We start from the raw sequence: 16661 nt of genomic DNA, 5'->3' as shown, positions 1-16661 counted from the left end.
CACGTCACCCACGCTTTTCCTCATTTCCTTTTTTTTTTTTCAGAAATAAATAAATAAATAAATAACAACCAATATAATAAACACATGAATTAAATGATTTACATTTTAATGGTCAGACACAAATAAAAGTAGTAGTTGCGTAGAAGTTAGAAATTACAACTTACGTATAACATCTTCATTTGCTTTACGTAACAGGAGGCAAAAAACAATTCATGCTTCTACATTGTCCTAGACCAAAACTAGTACAAGAACAAATGTGTCAATTGTCAAACATAAGAATCAACCCCAAGACAACACAATATGACAGCCCATAATAATGTTGCAGGGCAAAAAACATTTTTTTCATAATGGTGGTATTAGGGCCAACTTATACACACTACGACTACTTTCCACTATTATAGGTATCTGATAACTCGGCTTACCAAGGCTTAAGCAGGCTAATAAAGCTCTTATGCCTACCACTTGTATATGTTTTAACTCGTTTGCCTGATATTGGAACTACATAATCATGGGAAAGATGTTGAGCTTCATGATCCCCGTCTATAATGACCAATTACCCTCAGGTTGGTCAGGCCAGCAGCAGACTATTAGCCTCAGGATTCTAATTCTTCAATCATGGAAGTTTGTCTCTGAGTAGGGCTGACACTTCCACCTCGACTAATTTTGAGTGCATCTAAGGCCTTTTGTATTTCCATGGTCATAGCACTGTCTACACTCCCAGATGATAGTTTCTTGTGTGCTTTCTGCAAATGAAGCTTCAGTGAACTGCTGCTTAAGCCAGCGTTCTTTCCACAGATGGGGCAAACCTTCATGATTGGTTTCCGCTGTTGCCATTCCATAGAAACATTACCATGCAACTTGCGATCTAGGTCCAAAAGAATCTTTGCAAAGCCATCATTAGGTTGGGCTCGGCGATGAATTCGTCTCAATGTATTCCATGCCTTCAACAAAGTAAACTTCCTGCACCATATAATCTTTCCATTATGAAATTTCTTGCATTATTCCACGAAAAATTTGCATTACTAATCTATACGCCCAGTTCTAATAGGCAACTAGTCTAACTGCTTCTAACAATGGCAACAAGCCTACTAAAGAACTTTCTATGCAGAATAATACCAAGTCTTGAGAGACTGGGTCACTCAGAAACATTTTTGTTCTTTAATATCTTCATTGCCTTTCTTAAATAAATAGAAAACATAAGTTAATTCATAAACAGTTCATGAAATCTTTCAGCACTTACTTCCTGAGCATTAAATAAGCGAGAACTACTGTAGCACTCCTGCTTCTCCCTTCAAAGCAATGAACCAGAACCTTCCCACCCTTTTCTTCAACATGGTCGATAAAATCATGTGCTTCTTCAAAGAGACCACTGATATTAGAATCTTCATCGTCATATATCTGCCCATAAAAAAAAGTATCAACAGACATGCAACCTTCTGCTACTATATTACAAATATACAAGTCAGACAACATCTAATTACGGTTAAGAATTTCTGAGAAAATCAAAAGCCACAAACAAATTAATCCCTCTGTTTCATATTTCTTGGCCCAAGTTGAATTGGAACACCCCTTAAGAAAGCTTTTATTAGGAGTGTATTTTACTAAACTAACTTTATTAATGATACTTTGAAACTCTCATTTGACTACTACTACTTTATGTAGAGGAAAATAAAATAAAACACTCTTGATTTTCTAAATTGGACAAGTAAAATGAAACATCTATTTTGGTATAGGGGCCAAGTAATATGCAACGGAGGGAGAATTTCAGTTGCTAATATAAAAAACATCAGTAAGAAACTTCTTTTGATTTTAGATTTTTGTACACTCAACAGGCTTAAAAAGAACTACTTCCTTCTGCGTCAAAGATTAAAAGTTTTTAGGATGAGTATTTTTTAGTAAGAAAAACAGGTTCATCTCAGTAGCCACATGATGAAGACTTGAAAAAATTAGGAAAATTCTAGCACATTCACTGCTTAAGAGACAAATTTGAATTTGTCGGAGATGTATGAAACACAAAGGCTTATCATACAATTAAAAGCCAGATTTTAGCCAGCATGAAAAATATAAATCCAACAAAAGCGAGAAGGCTTAGAGAGAGATTTGAGCACTTACAGAAAAGTTTTTATATTCAAACAGATCAGGAAACTGGGAATCTGACTGCCCAGTTTCATTTGCACACAGACATAAGATATGTGTGATTCCTAAATGTTGCAGTGTGTATACAGATCTAGCAGCAAGTGCCCCACCAATAAACAGACTGCCTGAGATTGCAGATGGTTTTTCTGTATTTGCTGCATCAAAAATCAATGATATCCTTTCCAGAATGTGCTCAAGCCTGACCTATAAGTTGCAGAATTTAGAAAGGATTACAAAAAAGACAAATTACTCGGGTACCAAGTGTCTTAAGAGACATGTTGAGTAGAAGACTCGTACCTTCAGCTCATAAGCATCTACCACATAATTACTATCACTTCCTTCAAAGAAACCTGTATTAAAATTGTTTTCCTGGCACATTTTAACTGCATCACTTTTAAGCATTTCAGTCCATTGCTCCAATTCTTTATTTAATTCTGCATCTACCTGAAAAAGAGAGGCAAATGACTGTAATTGAGAGGGGTTTCTTAGGGTTTTCTTTTAATAGAAGGAAATCTCCAGAACAGTATAAAAAAGTCATGCCACAACCAATGACAGACAGGAAAGGAACATTAACCAGGATATGAAAGAATTTTGTGCCAACAGATAAATAAAATTCTTAAGTCATTGCCAGGAAAAAGTAATGATACCCAGAATATAATTAATATGCAAATACACATCATAATGTTTACGGAAAGCACTGTAGTAACAAAAAGTTAATCGTAGAAAATCATGTAATTATCAAGAGAAGCCAATCAAACTACTCTTTTATGAATCATCTAACTTAGCACAAATACCGTCCTTTTCTTCCGTTAATAGGAAACTTGCCACACATCATCTGGTCCAAAACAGATCTCATTAAACTAATCAGACAATAAGTATAATAAATACTTAAATACATCTCCTCTAACGCAAACACTGTCCTTTTTCTCTGTTGATAGGAAACTTGCCACACATCCTCTCTAGATTTTAGTACCCAAAGGAATATTATTAACCATCACATAATACTGGGAAAGAGAATTTCTTGTCTAAATTTGGAAAACCACTTAATAAGCTTATCAACATCTTTTCGCTTTCTTGTTGGAGTAAAGTCGTCTTTAGTATTTTGTCAAGAGAAATTTTCAATGTACATCACAAACCTTAGCAAATTTGTGAAAGTCACGGAGTTTTGATGTCAAGCGGAGACTACGAAGTGGTTCACCACTGCTCTTATAGCACTTCCCTTGGCTATCACGTGAATTTGAAGAAACCATAGAATCCAAACTGTCTCTGCATCCAGAAGATGAAGGTCTAGGAGCTGTTCTCTGACACTCTGATTCATTCGAATCCAAATAGGTATCACTTGGCGCCCGTTCTTTGTTTGGTGTTGAAGGACAATGTCCTACAAAACCAGCAGATTGTGATGGCGACTCAGGAATTACCACGTCTTCTTTCTCAAGATCGCCAGCAGAAGCTCTGTTGATAACACCAAGAAATACTCGAAAGACGCTATCTAGTTTCTGATGAAGGGTGAGAAGGAATATATGAAATCCCTGCAAGTCTCGCAGAGCTGCTCGAAATCCAATCCGAAATTCATGCCCTATTGAAGCCAAATCAGCTGCCTGATTGTTGTTCATTGCTTCAGAAGCCTCTGGAGAAGATCCTAATTTTCCTCCTGTAATCTCGTATAATAATTTTGAAGCATACTCAGGACTGTTAATAAGGAGCTCAACCAGCTTAGGATAATTTTCTTGATCACTTGCACGCTTTCCTGCAGGTGGTCTTCGAGGAACCCCAGAGTCTATTGCTACAATATGAAAATACGGACATGTTGTCTCATTTGAAGTTTGACTTACACTCAGATTGCAGGATTTTGGAGATTCTGTGATGTCTGATAGGTCAGAACTCTGTGATATTAATCCTGGGTTAGGAGTACTTATTCTGCTATCTACAGAATTAGCTCTTCTTTCTTTTTGAAGTGCCCGAATCACTCTCGGCCTATATCTATCAATTGCAGAATCAAACGCTGCCGCTAATGCATCCAAGTTCACAGAATTCACTTTCTCAGCCAACAATAAGTTTGCAGGGTTTCCGCGCCATCTCAGATGGCGACATGGAAGTCGGTCTTCATTTCTTATGACAAGATCCAACATCAAAACCCTACCTAGGGCAGCTGCAGTCCTTTCTCTTGCTTCTCGTGAATCATATGCATTTGAGCTCTCCAATAGAGGGGACCCATGGATGTAACTGAAATAGCAGGTCATAAAAGCAAATAGTATCAAAATATAATTTTAGCATCATATAACATTTCCTTACACCAAACTAACTGTATCTTTTGTGATAATAAAAGGGGAAATGTAACACAAGTACTTCCCAAAGTTGTCCCTGTCCTAGTGAACCGAAAAATTGTCGTATTATCTGTAGTATTAGCAAAGCCCCAAAACTGTAGATCATCTAACTTGGTCTTCCACTCCACTTTCCTACCATTGGCTCCATCATCTTTAACTATTTCCTTTTTAAGTTTTTTTCATAATCATTAAATTAAATATTCCAAATTATTGATTTAGTAATATATTCAAGCTAAACAGTAAAAAACATAAGTGCACACGCATCAAATGCACATGATTTATGTGTTGGCATACATTGGTAGACCATACATACAAATACAAGAATGAAGCAAAGAGTTGCTTCTCATTCCACAAGAAGGCATCAGTTGAGAGAAAAGATTGCCTGATCCAGTAACAGCTCCTCAGCGTTGGCTTAGGCTTTCTAAGCGAAGCCTAATTTGACAAGATTTACAACCTAAAAAGAGCAAAAACTATCCATCAAATAAATTCGCTTCCCATAGTAAGTAACAGCCTCTTGATTATATTCTCATAATTTTCAAATTGCGTTCATCAAAATTGCCATCCTTCTCAGGCACTAATCCACCAACAAAGGGATGTTAAGAAACAGGGTAATCAATGAAAATGTGCTCTAATGCTCCATAAAAGATCAAGTTGCACGCACTTCATTAACAAAAGGCATCGGCTTAGCTCAAGAGCTTCCAGAAGTTCTGAACACGTCATTTCCACAATCTCGTCACCTTCTGAAATAGCTGCATCTTTTGCTTTTTCTGCAGCTTCCTTGATCTGTGACCACTCTGGACTACAGTTATGAATAACCCTGGCCTGCAATATTTGATAAATAGTTAATGATATGACCTACAAAATCTAACTAATAAAACATATAAACAATAATAATTAAAGTGAGAAGGAACGACTTGTGGAGTTTGGACACCTAGCCACTTTGCAAATTCATAGCCAAGACGTTCTGATTGTGTTGCCATCCTTGAAGAGGATATCTTTATAACAGCTGCAGATTCTTTTGGAGAAGCATCATCATTTTCAAGTTCGTTAAATAGCGCAAAAAACACAACTCCCCCAGAATTTACAGTTACCTGTGTTCAGTTGACATGAACAAATAATTATTAAGAACACAACAATAACGTAAAATGCTCAAACTGTGCACAGAATGTGTAGTTGCCTTTCCCTTTGCCACTCGTTTGCTGTTTATAAAAATATAAAAGTCGATTTACACCACAAGGTCATTACTTTCTTAAATTCCCTCTCATACCATGATCAGTAGAAAATGATGCATAACATTATCAAAATCATGAAGTTCACTAAGAAAAGTTAAGGAATTTAAAAAAGAAAAAAGAGTTAGATGACTAAGGATAATGCTACTACTTTTTCTTTTGGTCATACTAGTTTCAGTCAATTCTACATCTTATTCAGGCAATCAGGTACTGAGGAAACATAATGTCAAAACAGAAATACCTCTAATGCTTTATTAATTTCATCCTCGGACTGTTCAGTACTACTATTGTGCTCCGTGTGGTGAAGAGAAGACAGCATGTTCCACGAAAAGGTGCTTGATTCAATGTCCGAAACCGCAGCTTTTCCAAGTCTCTCCCATAAACTTACTTCTGTTGTTGGCTCAGATGGTAGAGGATCAACCTGATCAAGACTCAATTCTTCTGCACTGAACGAGAATTATACTGGAGCTACATTATGGTTGTAGTTTGTACTTTATACGTTTATAAAGCTCAACTAGTCCATGCAATTATTTGCACAACAGACAGAAAGAAGAATAAAAATTCCTATTATTTAAAGAATATGGCCTAACAACAGCAGTTAAGACTTTGCTCTTGTGAGAGATATTGAAGAAGAATATTATTGAATTGAGTCTCTATATTATTACACAGAGACCATATTTATAGACACTACAATACAATTCTTTACCAAGTAGGATACTATTTATTATTCCTATTATTATTCCTATTCCTATTCTAAGTAGGATTGTATATACCTATTCTTATTCTAACACTCCCCCTAAAGCTAGTGCATACAAGTCATGTACCTAACTTGTTACAAATGTAATTAATTCGAGAACCGATGAGGGGCTTGGTGAGATATCTGTAAGTTGATCACTCGATTTCACAAAATTGACAGTCAATTTCAATATGGTTAGTCTTCTTATGAAACACTAGATTTGATGCATAATACCAGTCAATCTCAATGTGCTTAGTCTTCTCATGAAATACTAAATTTGATGCATAATGTCGATAAACAGAGTGATAAAATTACAGTGTAGAACTCCCTAAACGAAGCTTAAGAAGACTATTTCAGACCATAGAGTGACTTACAAAATCGACATATAAGACTCCTCCTGAGCAACAAAATCAGGTGGTTGCTCCATATAGACTTCTTCCTCGATATCATGTCCAACTGATTAAAAGGCCAATGGAGAATGACAACCATAGATAATAGAAAATGTCGGACATATGCTATTTTAGCCATGGAAGAGAATATCATTGTAATCCAGCCGAAATATCTGAGTATACCTTTTCTTGTTTTTCATTTTTTTTTTGGCAAAAGTAAATCTGAAACAAAAAAAGACACTGCAGGAAAAATCAGATCTCTCGGAAACAAAGCAATGGTCGCTGGAAAGTGCTCGAAATTTGGTATAAAATATATGGATCATCTGAAACAAAAAGAAGACACTGCAGGAAAAATCAGATCTCTCGGAAACAAAGCAATGGTCGCTGGAAAGTGCTCGAAATTTGGTATAAAATATATGGATCATCTCGAAATCAAGAGATGAGTAGATCTTAAACAAGAAAGTCACCGTAAAACTGCCCGGAACATGCTCATGTGTTGAATTATTAGATTTGATGGTTGAAAATGGTCACAATCTAAGAAATAAAATTATATAGGTAAGGTCGAAATGATGACACGATCCTACTGAGAAAGAGAATTATATAAGTAGGTTCGAAATGATGGCACGACCCTACGCAAATCAGATTTGAGGAGTCACCGAAAAGACGAATGGAACTACACAAATCAAATATGAGGAGTAACCGAAAAAACACACGGTGCTATGCAACTCAATTATGAGAAAGTAGTTCAGAAAAATCTATGGTGCTACTCAAATTTAAATATGAGAAGTAGTCCGGAGAGATGCACGGAGCTACACAAATCAGATATGAGAAAGTAATCAGCAAAAAGATGCATAGTGCTATGCAAATTGGATATGAGAAAGTAGTCGCCGAAAAAATGACACGGCGCAACGCAAATTGAATATGAGAAAGTAGTCACCAGAAAAACAGTACGGTGCTACGCAAATCGAATATGAGAAAGTAGTCATCGAAAAGATGGCACGGTGCTACATAAATTAGACATGAGAAAATAGTCACTGGAAAGATACACGGGGACCCAACTTTGATTCTATACCAAGATCGTATAGGCTTTGATACCATGTGAGAGAGAGAAGAATATTATAGAATTGTGTTTTTACATTATTACACATGGACCCTATTTATAGACACTACAATATAATCATTTACCAAGTAGGATACTATTTATTATTCCTATTCCTATTACTATTTCTATTCCTATTCTAAGTAGAATTGTATATACATATTCCTATTCTAACAGCTCTCATCTGAAAGTTTGACTTTTTTCTTGAAACAAAGGTGTGTCACTCATTTAATCTCAATATTCAAAGGAAAAACACAGTTCCCATTCTTCCATTAGGAAGTGTCAGACATTGTTCTAGACTCTCATGCAAAAAGAAATTTCATCCCTCAATTTGAAGAAGCTTAGCAGCTACCACCGGAGAAAGGGTTTTTATCAAATGTAGGTGCTTATTTTTCACTTGATTTCCTTGTGAAGAAGAAGATGAAAGACATCTTTTCGCATGCTCCAAATCCTATGTATAGAAATAAACATGAATAAGCCAACTTACAACTTCCTCCATTTCATTAGCTACTTTTTCCTTTTGGCCGATTCCAAAAAAATGATGCATTTCTGTATTTGAAAATTCTTTAACATTCTAATTTAGTCCTTACAACATCCTCTTGGGGAATTGAAGTGGCATCTGTTGACAACACAATACTATGGGTACTTTGATTGAGTGTTATATATCTTTGAATTATGTATGAAAAAGACTTTCTTTCTTAAACTTCATGACAAGGTAAACACCACCATATAGAATGAAACAGATGTAATCATAACTTTCACTTTGCCACCACAGACTGAAGATAAAAATCTAAAAGCACAACTCGCAAATTGTGGTATATTATTAGTTATAGCTCTTGGCAGCATAAACTCGACTACAATATAACCATAAATTTCATGGAAGACAACTCAAATCAGGCTAAAAGAATCCAAGTCACTAATCTCAAATCTCATTTAATGCCTTTCTTCCGCAGGGCACTGTAGGCAATGTGTGTGCCCAATACACAATATCTGGACTAATAGCTTGAGTAAGCATCAATCTAAAGGAGCATTTGTTAACACTAACCTTAATGGCATGCTATCAGCTCGTCTAGGGAATCCGGAAGAGCGGTACTTGCTGCTACGCTTACGGACCAGCTCAAGCCATTGGGCGAACCGATACGCCGGCCCCGCCGTGATATCCCCCAACATATACAGCACCTGCAAAACATCAATGGTACATCCACCCTTCAATTATCCAATCCCCCAAACTTAAAACAAAAAAACAATTAACAATGAAACTGACCCGAGAAGTGACAGTGAGGGGCAACGGGGCCTCAGGCTCGTCAGATCCCAGGTCGAAATCTTTCTCTTCTTCTCTCTGCATATACATAACTTCCCACTTATATAAGATCTCTATAAGCAATACAGATCGAGAGAACCCAGATCTATATATTTCGATACACACACATACTGCAACTACAGTAAAACTTAAAGTTCATAATGATTAATGTGCAATGCCTATATGGGTAGGATTTTTATTTTTATTTTTGTGAAAAAGGGAAAAGGGGACATGGGTGTTGTTGATTTGAATCGAAAAGGTAATAATGTGAAGGAAAGAGAGCGTGCCTGAAGGGAGTACATGTCTTCTTGATTCTCATTGGTCATTGCTTTACTTTTCTTTGAAAAAGCAAAATAAATTTTGCCGCTTTTTCTGGGTCGTTGAGAATTTGAGAGAATACGGTAAGTGGGGTTCAAGATCAATGAGAGCTGTTTAGCAGAGCGCTTTTCATGGAGATTTGAGATCGAAACTCAGGTGTATCGCTTCTTTTTTATTAGGCGACAGTGATGATGACACACTCACAGTCTCACACTCGACTGCTTTATGTTAATTTACGAATTTTGAATGCAGTCCAACACGAATCTAGAAATTTTGCCAATGATATAATATAATTTTTGGACGAATGGTGTTATATCAATGCAGCTACACCACTGCTTATTGCATGTAAGGTTCAGGCAAGTATTTCTTTTCTCCCGACAATTTCAATTAACATATTTTCGTTAAATTTTTAAGATTTACTTCATTTGAAAAATATTATTCTCATGTTTGATTTAGCATAGAATTTAAGAAAGTAATAAAGGCGTTTGAATATTATAGTCTTATAAAATATGTAGAATATATCAAAATGTTTTTTAATTTCGTGATTTTATACATGACACGTAAAAAGTTTGAAATTAATAAACTATTTTGATGTTTAAAGGACTCAAATAAGTTCTTTTTATGAAGGTAACATTGTAACAGATAGTTTGGGCCAAATTCTGATGAAAGCTAGAAAGCGTTGTTTGCTGAGCCGGCATAGTATTAGAGAGTCAGGTAAAGCCTGACCCTCAACTCATTTAGACTTCACTAGTAAAGTCTGTCAAATGTAAACAAATAGTTATTGAATTTCTTCATCAAGTTCACGTAACCAGTTATCTAAACACAAACTAGGCCCTACATCAAGATTAACACTTGATACTTCTAATCTTCTTCTTTCATTTCATCTTTGGAATAAACAAAAAATGAAGAGCAAAAGCCAAAAACAAACAAAAGAAGATCCTTTGATAATAGTGACAGAGCTATTTACAATTTGGTATCTGATCAGAGAACTTCAGGGAGTGGCTTGCCTTCAAGAAATGACTTGAACAACACAAGTGATCTCTCTGGCTGTGAGAAAGGAGCCTCATGAGAAGCACCTCTAATCGTGGCAAAGGAGAGAATATTATCATAAACATGTGTCCATCCACCAACCTAACACAGCAAAAAACGAAAAACGAAAAACGAAATGACCTTTTGCCTGAAAAACAGTATATTGGACGCGATGAAATAAATATTGTTTAATTTCTATACATTAACAACGTAATTCTTTTTTCTTTTTCTTTTTTGTAATTGCATGATATTATCCTTAAAAGTGGAATAAGTAACCTGAAAAGTAAGACGAGTAACCTTCTAATGAAAGTTAAATTGCACTGTTAGTGGATGTATAAGTTAAAATTCATCCATAAAATATTACCTGTTGTCCTGCAAACCAAACTCTATAGGGGACAGTTGTGTTCAGCTGCATCTGCGTTGCTAGTTGTTGAACAGTTGCGCGGCTTCCAATCAGTGGAACAACAGAATCTTGATCCCCACTGTTTGTAAAGAATTATGAGAGCATTAGTGTTAGACCTCGAACGAATTGCTGAGCTCACATGAGGAATTAAGTGCATGAAGGGACATTAAATGTGTCTGCATATGTACCTATATATTAAGACTGGAATTCTTTCTTTGACAAGCATTCCTATTATGGAGATAGTTGGTATCTCTATGTCAAGCAGTTGATAGTCCAAAATGCTGTAGAAGCAATGAGAAGTATCTGTTATGTTAGGAAGTTTTAAACTTGCAAATTATTGTACCAGAGGCAATGGTCAATAAAATACTCAAGACTAGCTATGTTGCTTGAACTCTTTAAAAATATCACCAAGCGCATGTTGGATCCTCCAAAAGTAGGCCTTTTTGGAGGATCAGACACAGGTGTGGTAGCATTTTTGGGGAGTCCAAGCTAACATTGGAGACTAGAAGATGGTGATTATTAATAAGCCTGTTAAGTTGAAGCCAGTGCAATGATACACTTCATATTCTACTATGGATTTAAGTTATATACACGCATACTCATAGCGATGAATTTTAACCTATGGTAGCATTTTTGGTTATCATTTTTCCAGGTTACCAATTAACATATGACCTGATTGTGTAAATACTTCTTCTTTGGCACTATGCTATTCGGCTATTTACCATTACAGCAAAGCAAGAACGCTTACCTGCTGCAAACAGACCATCCGCGTACTCCAACAATCTCGGCATGAAGGGCCCTCCTCACATCTTTTCGGTTTAAGTAATTGACGACTTCATCTTCCACACATACATCTAACTTCTCGGCATTTTCCTGGAAATTAGTATCACTTTAGATATTCAATTTAGTCGGATAATAACTCAAGAGAAGCCTAACAAATAAACGGAGAAAGAAGACTTACTTGGGGACTTATAATCTTGGATTGGGAAAGCACAGAGGAAATACAAACATCAATGGTAACATCATACTTGTCCACAAACTTACTGGTTTCTCTACTCACTAAACTCATGACTCTCGAACAGATTGGCGATACAGTGTCCCTGTAGTACTCGCTAACATATCGAGAATAATTACAAGCAGAACTAAACATCCTGTATGTAGGATCTGATATTAGACCATGAGACCAGAAGTACTCTGCCCTCGAGTTAAAATCAGTAGCGAATTCCAGAACCGGATTACCTAGCTGCAACGAAACAAAAAAAAAGGATGAAACAGAACTTTTCTTCTAAATATCTCAATAACATGTAATAGAAAACACAATGCATATAAGCAATAAAGAAGTACTTTTGATCTGCAACTTATTTTGAAACTTTAGGATAAACTTACTGCAACTCCTTTTAGATTGAACAGCTGCTGCTTCTTGTTAAATGCCATCATGAGCTTTGCTAGTTGAGGTACATAATGTCCTGTAATCAAACAAGCCAAAATGTGATTAACCAAGAACAAAAGAAATTAACAACAAAAAAAACAAATAATTTCCCATTTGTGGCACTTGTTAGGAATAAAATAAATTTACCTGCATAACTTTCACCAGTTAAAAACAAATTGCTTTTTCTATACTGTGGAAATTTATGGAACCAGCGTAGTAAGAATACAACATTATCCCTGGCTTAAGAATACAAAAAAAAAAAGATGACAACTTTAGATGCAAAGACATAGAAAGCAAGAAATTTAAATTTCACAAAGGCTAAGTTCAATTACGACAAAAAACAAGGATTAAAAAATCAGAACAATTCAAGAATTCACATTAAAGCTAATGGAAAAGGTGCTTTAACTTTTCATTAAGTTATACTACTGAAGATCAGCAATCACATGTTAATCATAAAAGAAAAGGAAAATATAAAAAGGAACAAGCTTTTGGAAATTAACCAATAGTTGGAATCACAAAGTATCAACGTGAAATGCATGTTGAATTAATATTTGGGAGCTATGTTGCTCGGATTCTCCAAAACTAATGCCACACCAATGTTGTATCTCGAGAAATGCACTATTTTTGGAGGATCCGACGTGAGCACCGTAGCTGTTTTAAAGAGTCTGAGCAGCATTGCTTGGGAGTGGCAAAAATACCTGTTACTTCATCATTTACTGTCTCATAGGAAGAAGTATCAGTCGAATAAGAGAACCCAACTCCAATTGGGCTTTCCAAATACAACATGTTTGCCTCTGCAAATATTTCAAGAAAGAAAAACAAACACCGTCTACTTCTCAGAACTATGCATTTAACAGAGGAAAAAAAATGGGAAAATTTTCCAGCTGTGATAAAATGGTATATCACCTTTGTTCCAGCTGTGTTCATTCTTAACAAGAACTTGTCCTCTTGGTCTAAATGGCCCATTTTCAGAAAATGCACCAACCCCAAGTGAAGAACATCCAGGTCCTGCAATAAAATTTGCAAATACTCAAAAAAGATTGAAACTTTATCAAGAAAAAGAACACCCCAGAAACAAGAATGCCTTGAAATTTTTGAAATTGTATACCTCCATTCAACCACAAAACCAAAGGCTTTGAAGCTGGATCTGTTTCAGCTTCAACAAAGTAGTAAAAGAGAGATCTTTGCTTCTTATCATCAACAGTAACATATCCTGAAAATTGTTGAAACCCCACTTGAGGTTGTCCAGGCAATTTAATGATCTTGTCTGGATGAGACAATGCAGACACAATTCCTACACAAGCATAAAGAAGAGAGAGAAAAATAGCCATAGCCATTGGTTTTGAAATCTGCAAATTCATAAGGAAAAGAAGAAGAGATTGAGAGTCTTAAGTTACTGAAAGAGAAGAGCTATACATACATACATATATATATATGGTTAGTTTGGTCGGGAATAAGTTACTTGAGATTTTATCCCAACCAAATATGTGATAAACTCATCATATCAAATGAGCCCATATAGTATACTCAGGATCTCTCGAGGTAACTTTAATTCAAATTTCATATTTATATCTAAAAATTCAATAAATTACATTTTCTAAAGTTTATAAACTTAAAATTCTAATATCACATTTATTTTAAACATGGAGTCATGGACTAGCTTGGAGGTTGAGAGTTGGGAGATTAAAGAAATAGCATGCCTAACCCAACATATCAATATCATAATAAAAGTTTTTATCATTTCTTGTCTGTAGTTACTGTAGGCATGGAAATATATTGATGAGAGAGAGAGAGAGACCAAAATGACCAGAGGGGAAATTCCTTTTAATTGGTGGCAGTCCCCACTTTGCCTACAATGGGGCTTGTAGGCATTTGATTTCTTGAAAGTGAAAGGTGGTTGGACATCCTCACTCAAAATTACTGTCTTGTTAATTTATTCCCTCTCTTCCATTTTACAAGGTACTATATTTTTTGTCCATTCTGAGAAAATGAGACCTTTCTGTATTACAGTAACTTCTTATATTTTAACTTCTCATTTTATCTTTATTAGAAGCTTTCATAATTAAATAATGATGAAAGTAGCATCTCCTCTATTTCAATTTAAGTGTCTTAATTTGATTGGACAGGACTTTTAAAAATGTATAATCTTTTAAATCATATGAACTTAAACTTGTCATGTAAAATGTTAAAATTGAAATACTTACTTTTCTTAAGACATATTAAGCAGAAAATAAGACACTTAAATTTAATCGGAGTATAAATTTTAGGTTCCCAAGGGCCAAGATAATGAGTACAAAGTTAAAAACCAGCACATAGTAGGTCATCTTTTTGGGCAGGTAGCTAAAACACTGGAAAGGCATGTTTCTTTCTTGAAAGTCGCTTTACAAGAATACTTTTCTGTGTCTCACTAAATGTGTGAAAAATGAACATGAATTATGGTATCTCCAGAGGGAAAAATTATAATTTATTGCTTCATCTTCAAGTAAAGAGCATGACAGGATCATAATTTCTTTTCTTCCAAGAACTTATAAAGCTAAAAATTCCACTAAATTATTATTATAATTGTAGTTGAGCATAGTTTAAATATGAAACTTATAAAGAATTTTAAACATTAACTCAACTGAAAAATAAAAAAATTCGGCACTTGATAAACATATAAGCTAAAAGAAGAGGAAATGAGACGATGCGGTGCACTAAGACTAATCTTGTTTGACTTAACTTATTTAAAATAACTTATAAGTTGCTTTCTGCTTATAAGTTATTTTAGATAAGTTAAGTCAAACAGACTCAATTATTTTTTCGAGCTTATTTTAAACACAAAATGATTTTAAGTTAGTCATCTAAACACTCAAAAAAGCTGAAAATAATTTATCAACAACTTATAAATCAGTCCAAACGGGCTCTAACTTCTAAGAATCTTGTCAATGAATGTATAAAAGTGGATAATGGTGTATATATATACTTCAAATCAAATAAAACAGTCTTGTAGACAGGCCTTTTCTTTATGTATGTATTAGGTTGAATGGATTATAATAGTCTTTGGCCACCTCAAGAAAAAGGTCTTATAATAATAATGAAGTATCATGATTTGTCAATTCACTTTTCACACACATTCACAAGAACCCCATTATACCTTCTACTTCTAAGCTAGGGTCCACCCCCGCCCCCCACCCCCCACCCCCAGTCCCCTACAACCCAGAAAGAAACTTTACAAAAGTTCCACTTACTTAAATCATTCTCTTTTTCCCACTTTCATAACTGCCCGAAAGTGGAGACTGATAGACATCTAAGCTTCCACCATTTATCTATGGTAGCCTTGATCATTGGCGAATTTAGAAATTTCGTTCAAGTATTCTATATACATATAATTTTTCGATCAAAGTTATTCAACTATATGTGGCTTTGTCACTAGACTCAGGGCCCTTCATGGTCCAATCTTTGTTCAGTCACAAGCAAAGAATTTCAAGAAAGAAATTCAAAAGATGCGAGTGTACAGTGTGTCATAACTAAGACACAAACTTACAACAAGAAGCCATTTTTACCATTGCATTTGATGTTTCAAGTTGAGAATATGCAATAATTTTATAAATATAATATATTTTATCTATACATGCAATATAATTTTTTCTACGAAGATTATTCAATTGAATCTCATACAGGGAGATACATTGTCTTCTTTTCAGCTAAACATTAATATCACTTTAATACCCACTTTGGAAATTAGCTGTTAACACTTGAACACAAGTCAATGACATCTTTTTGGTGGCATTTTTTCAAACTCTAACCTTCCCTAACTAACTTAAGAAATATAGTGCACCTAATTTGTTGACTTATTTAAGGCCAATGCATCACTTTTGGGAGGTAACGACGTTTTGAATTATCATTCCGCTTTAACATAATGGACATCCTGCTATAACATTTAAATTTCAATCTATAATATCATCAAAAATATTACAATATCATCAACGTGTTACGTGTATAATATAAATCTTATTCATTACCTACATTGAGACTTGAGAAGCAAATAGTTGGTATGATTAGACTTTAGAGACTCCGTCTAGATGATATGACCATTTGACATTTTGCCCAATACGCATACACGTATTTCCTAATAGTTCTCGATAATGATTCTTTTTTTACATGTTTCTAAAAAAATATTAATTAGGAATATTTATTTTGCCGTTATATAGAAATCATCTCTCATTATTAAATTTATTTTATTTATTATTTGTCAAGTGACAAGTAAAGATGGACGGACGGAATAATAAT

General features: G+C 35.0%; 2 protein-coding genes across 3 annotated transcripts; both read right to left on the bottom strand.

The window, feature by feature from the left end:
- Positions 1-119: 119 nt before the first annotated feature.
- Positions 120-9896, bottom strand: LOC129894243 (dual specificity protein phosphatase PHS1). 2 transcript variants are annotated; one of them, XM_055969832.1, is made up of 11 exons: positions 9501-9896; positions 9178-9252; positions 8959-9092; positions 5931-6135; positions 5375-5551; positions 5122-5282; positions 3273-4359; positions 2434-2580; positions 2113-2340; positions 1241-1398; positions 120-960 (listed from the first exon to the last, which is right to left on the bottom strand). In XM_055969832.1, the coding sequence occupies exons 1-11, from the start codon at positions 9537-9539 to the stop codon at positions 594-596; spliced, it is 2778 nt and encodes a 925-aa protein (XP_055825807.1). In that variant the 5' UTR covers positions 9540-9896; the 3' UTR covers positions 120-593. The 2 variants fall into 2 exon arrangements, with proteins under 2 accessions (XP_055825807.1, XP_055825808.1); XM_055969833.1 differs by lacking the exons at positions 9178-9252; positions 9501-9896 and having other exon boundaries at positions 5931-6130; positions 8959-9042.
- Positions 9897-10298: 402 nt separating this feature from the next.
- LOC129896474 (serine carboxypeptidase-like 45) lies at positions 10299-13902 on the bottom strand. The gene is made up of 10 exons (XM_055972393.1): positions 13501-13902; positions 13299-13400; positions 13091-13186; positions 12540-12632; positions 12350-12429; positions 11925-12206; positions 11712-11836; positions 11152-11244; positions 10925-11042; positions 10299-10662 (listed from the first exon to the last, which is right to left on the bottom strand). Exons 1-10 carry the CDS (start codon positions 13751-13753, stop codon positions 10513-10515), a joined length of 1392 nt encoding a protein of 463 aa, XP_055828368.1. The 5' UTR covers positions 13754-13902; the 3' UTR covers positions 10299-10512.
- Positions 13903-16661: the final 2759 nt, after the last annotated feature.

This window comes from Solanum dulcamara, chromosome 7 (genome assembly GCF_947179165.1).
Source record: "Solanum dulcamara chromosome 7, daSolDulc1.2, whole genome shotgun sequence".
NCBI classification, from domain to species: Eukaryota; Viridiplantae; Streptophyta; class Magnoliopsida; order Solanales; family Solanaceae; genus Solanum; species Solanum dulcamara.
This window is presented reverse-complemented; position numbering and strand designations above follow the sequence as displayed.

Excerpts from the sequence above, each read along its gene's own strand:
- LOC129894243 (XM_055969832.1), bottom strand. The coding sequence starts at position 9,539 with ATGACCAATGAGAATCAAGAAGACATGTACTCCCTTCAG. Across the intron at positions 2,341-2,433 it reads TAGATGCTTATGAGCTGAAG|GTCAGGCTTGAGCACATTCT; the intron begins GTACGAGTCTTC and ends TGCAACTTATAG. Across the intron at positions 961-1,240 it reads GCTTATTTAATGCTCAGGAA|GAAGTTTACTTTGTTGAAGG; the intron begins GTAAGTGCTGAA and ends TATATGGTGCAG.
- LOC129896474 (XM_055972393.1), bottom strand. The coding sequence starts at position 13,753 with ATGAATTTGCAGATTTCAAAACCAATGGCTATGGCTATTTTTCTCTCT. Across the intron at positions 12,633-13,090 it reads AGTAAATGATGAAGTAACAG|CCAGGGATAATGTTGTATTC; the intron begins GTATTTTTGCCA and ends TGTATTCTTAAG. Across the intron at positions 12,430-12,539 it reads AACTGGTGAAAGTTATGCAG|GACATTATGTACCTCAACTA; the intron begins GTAAATTTATTT and ends GTTTGATTACAG.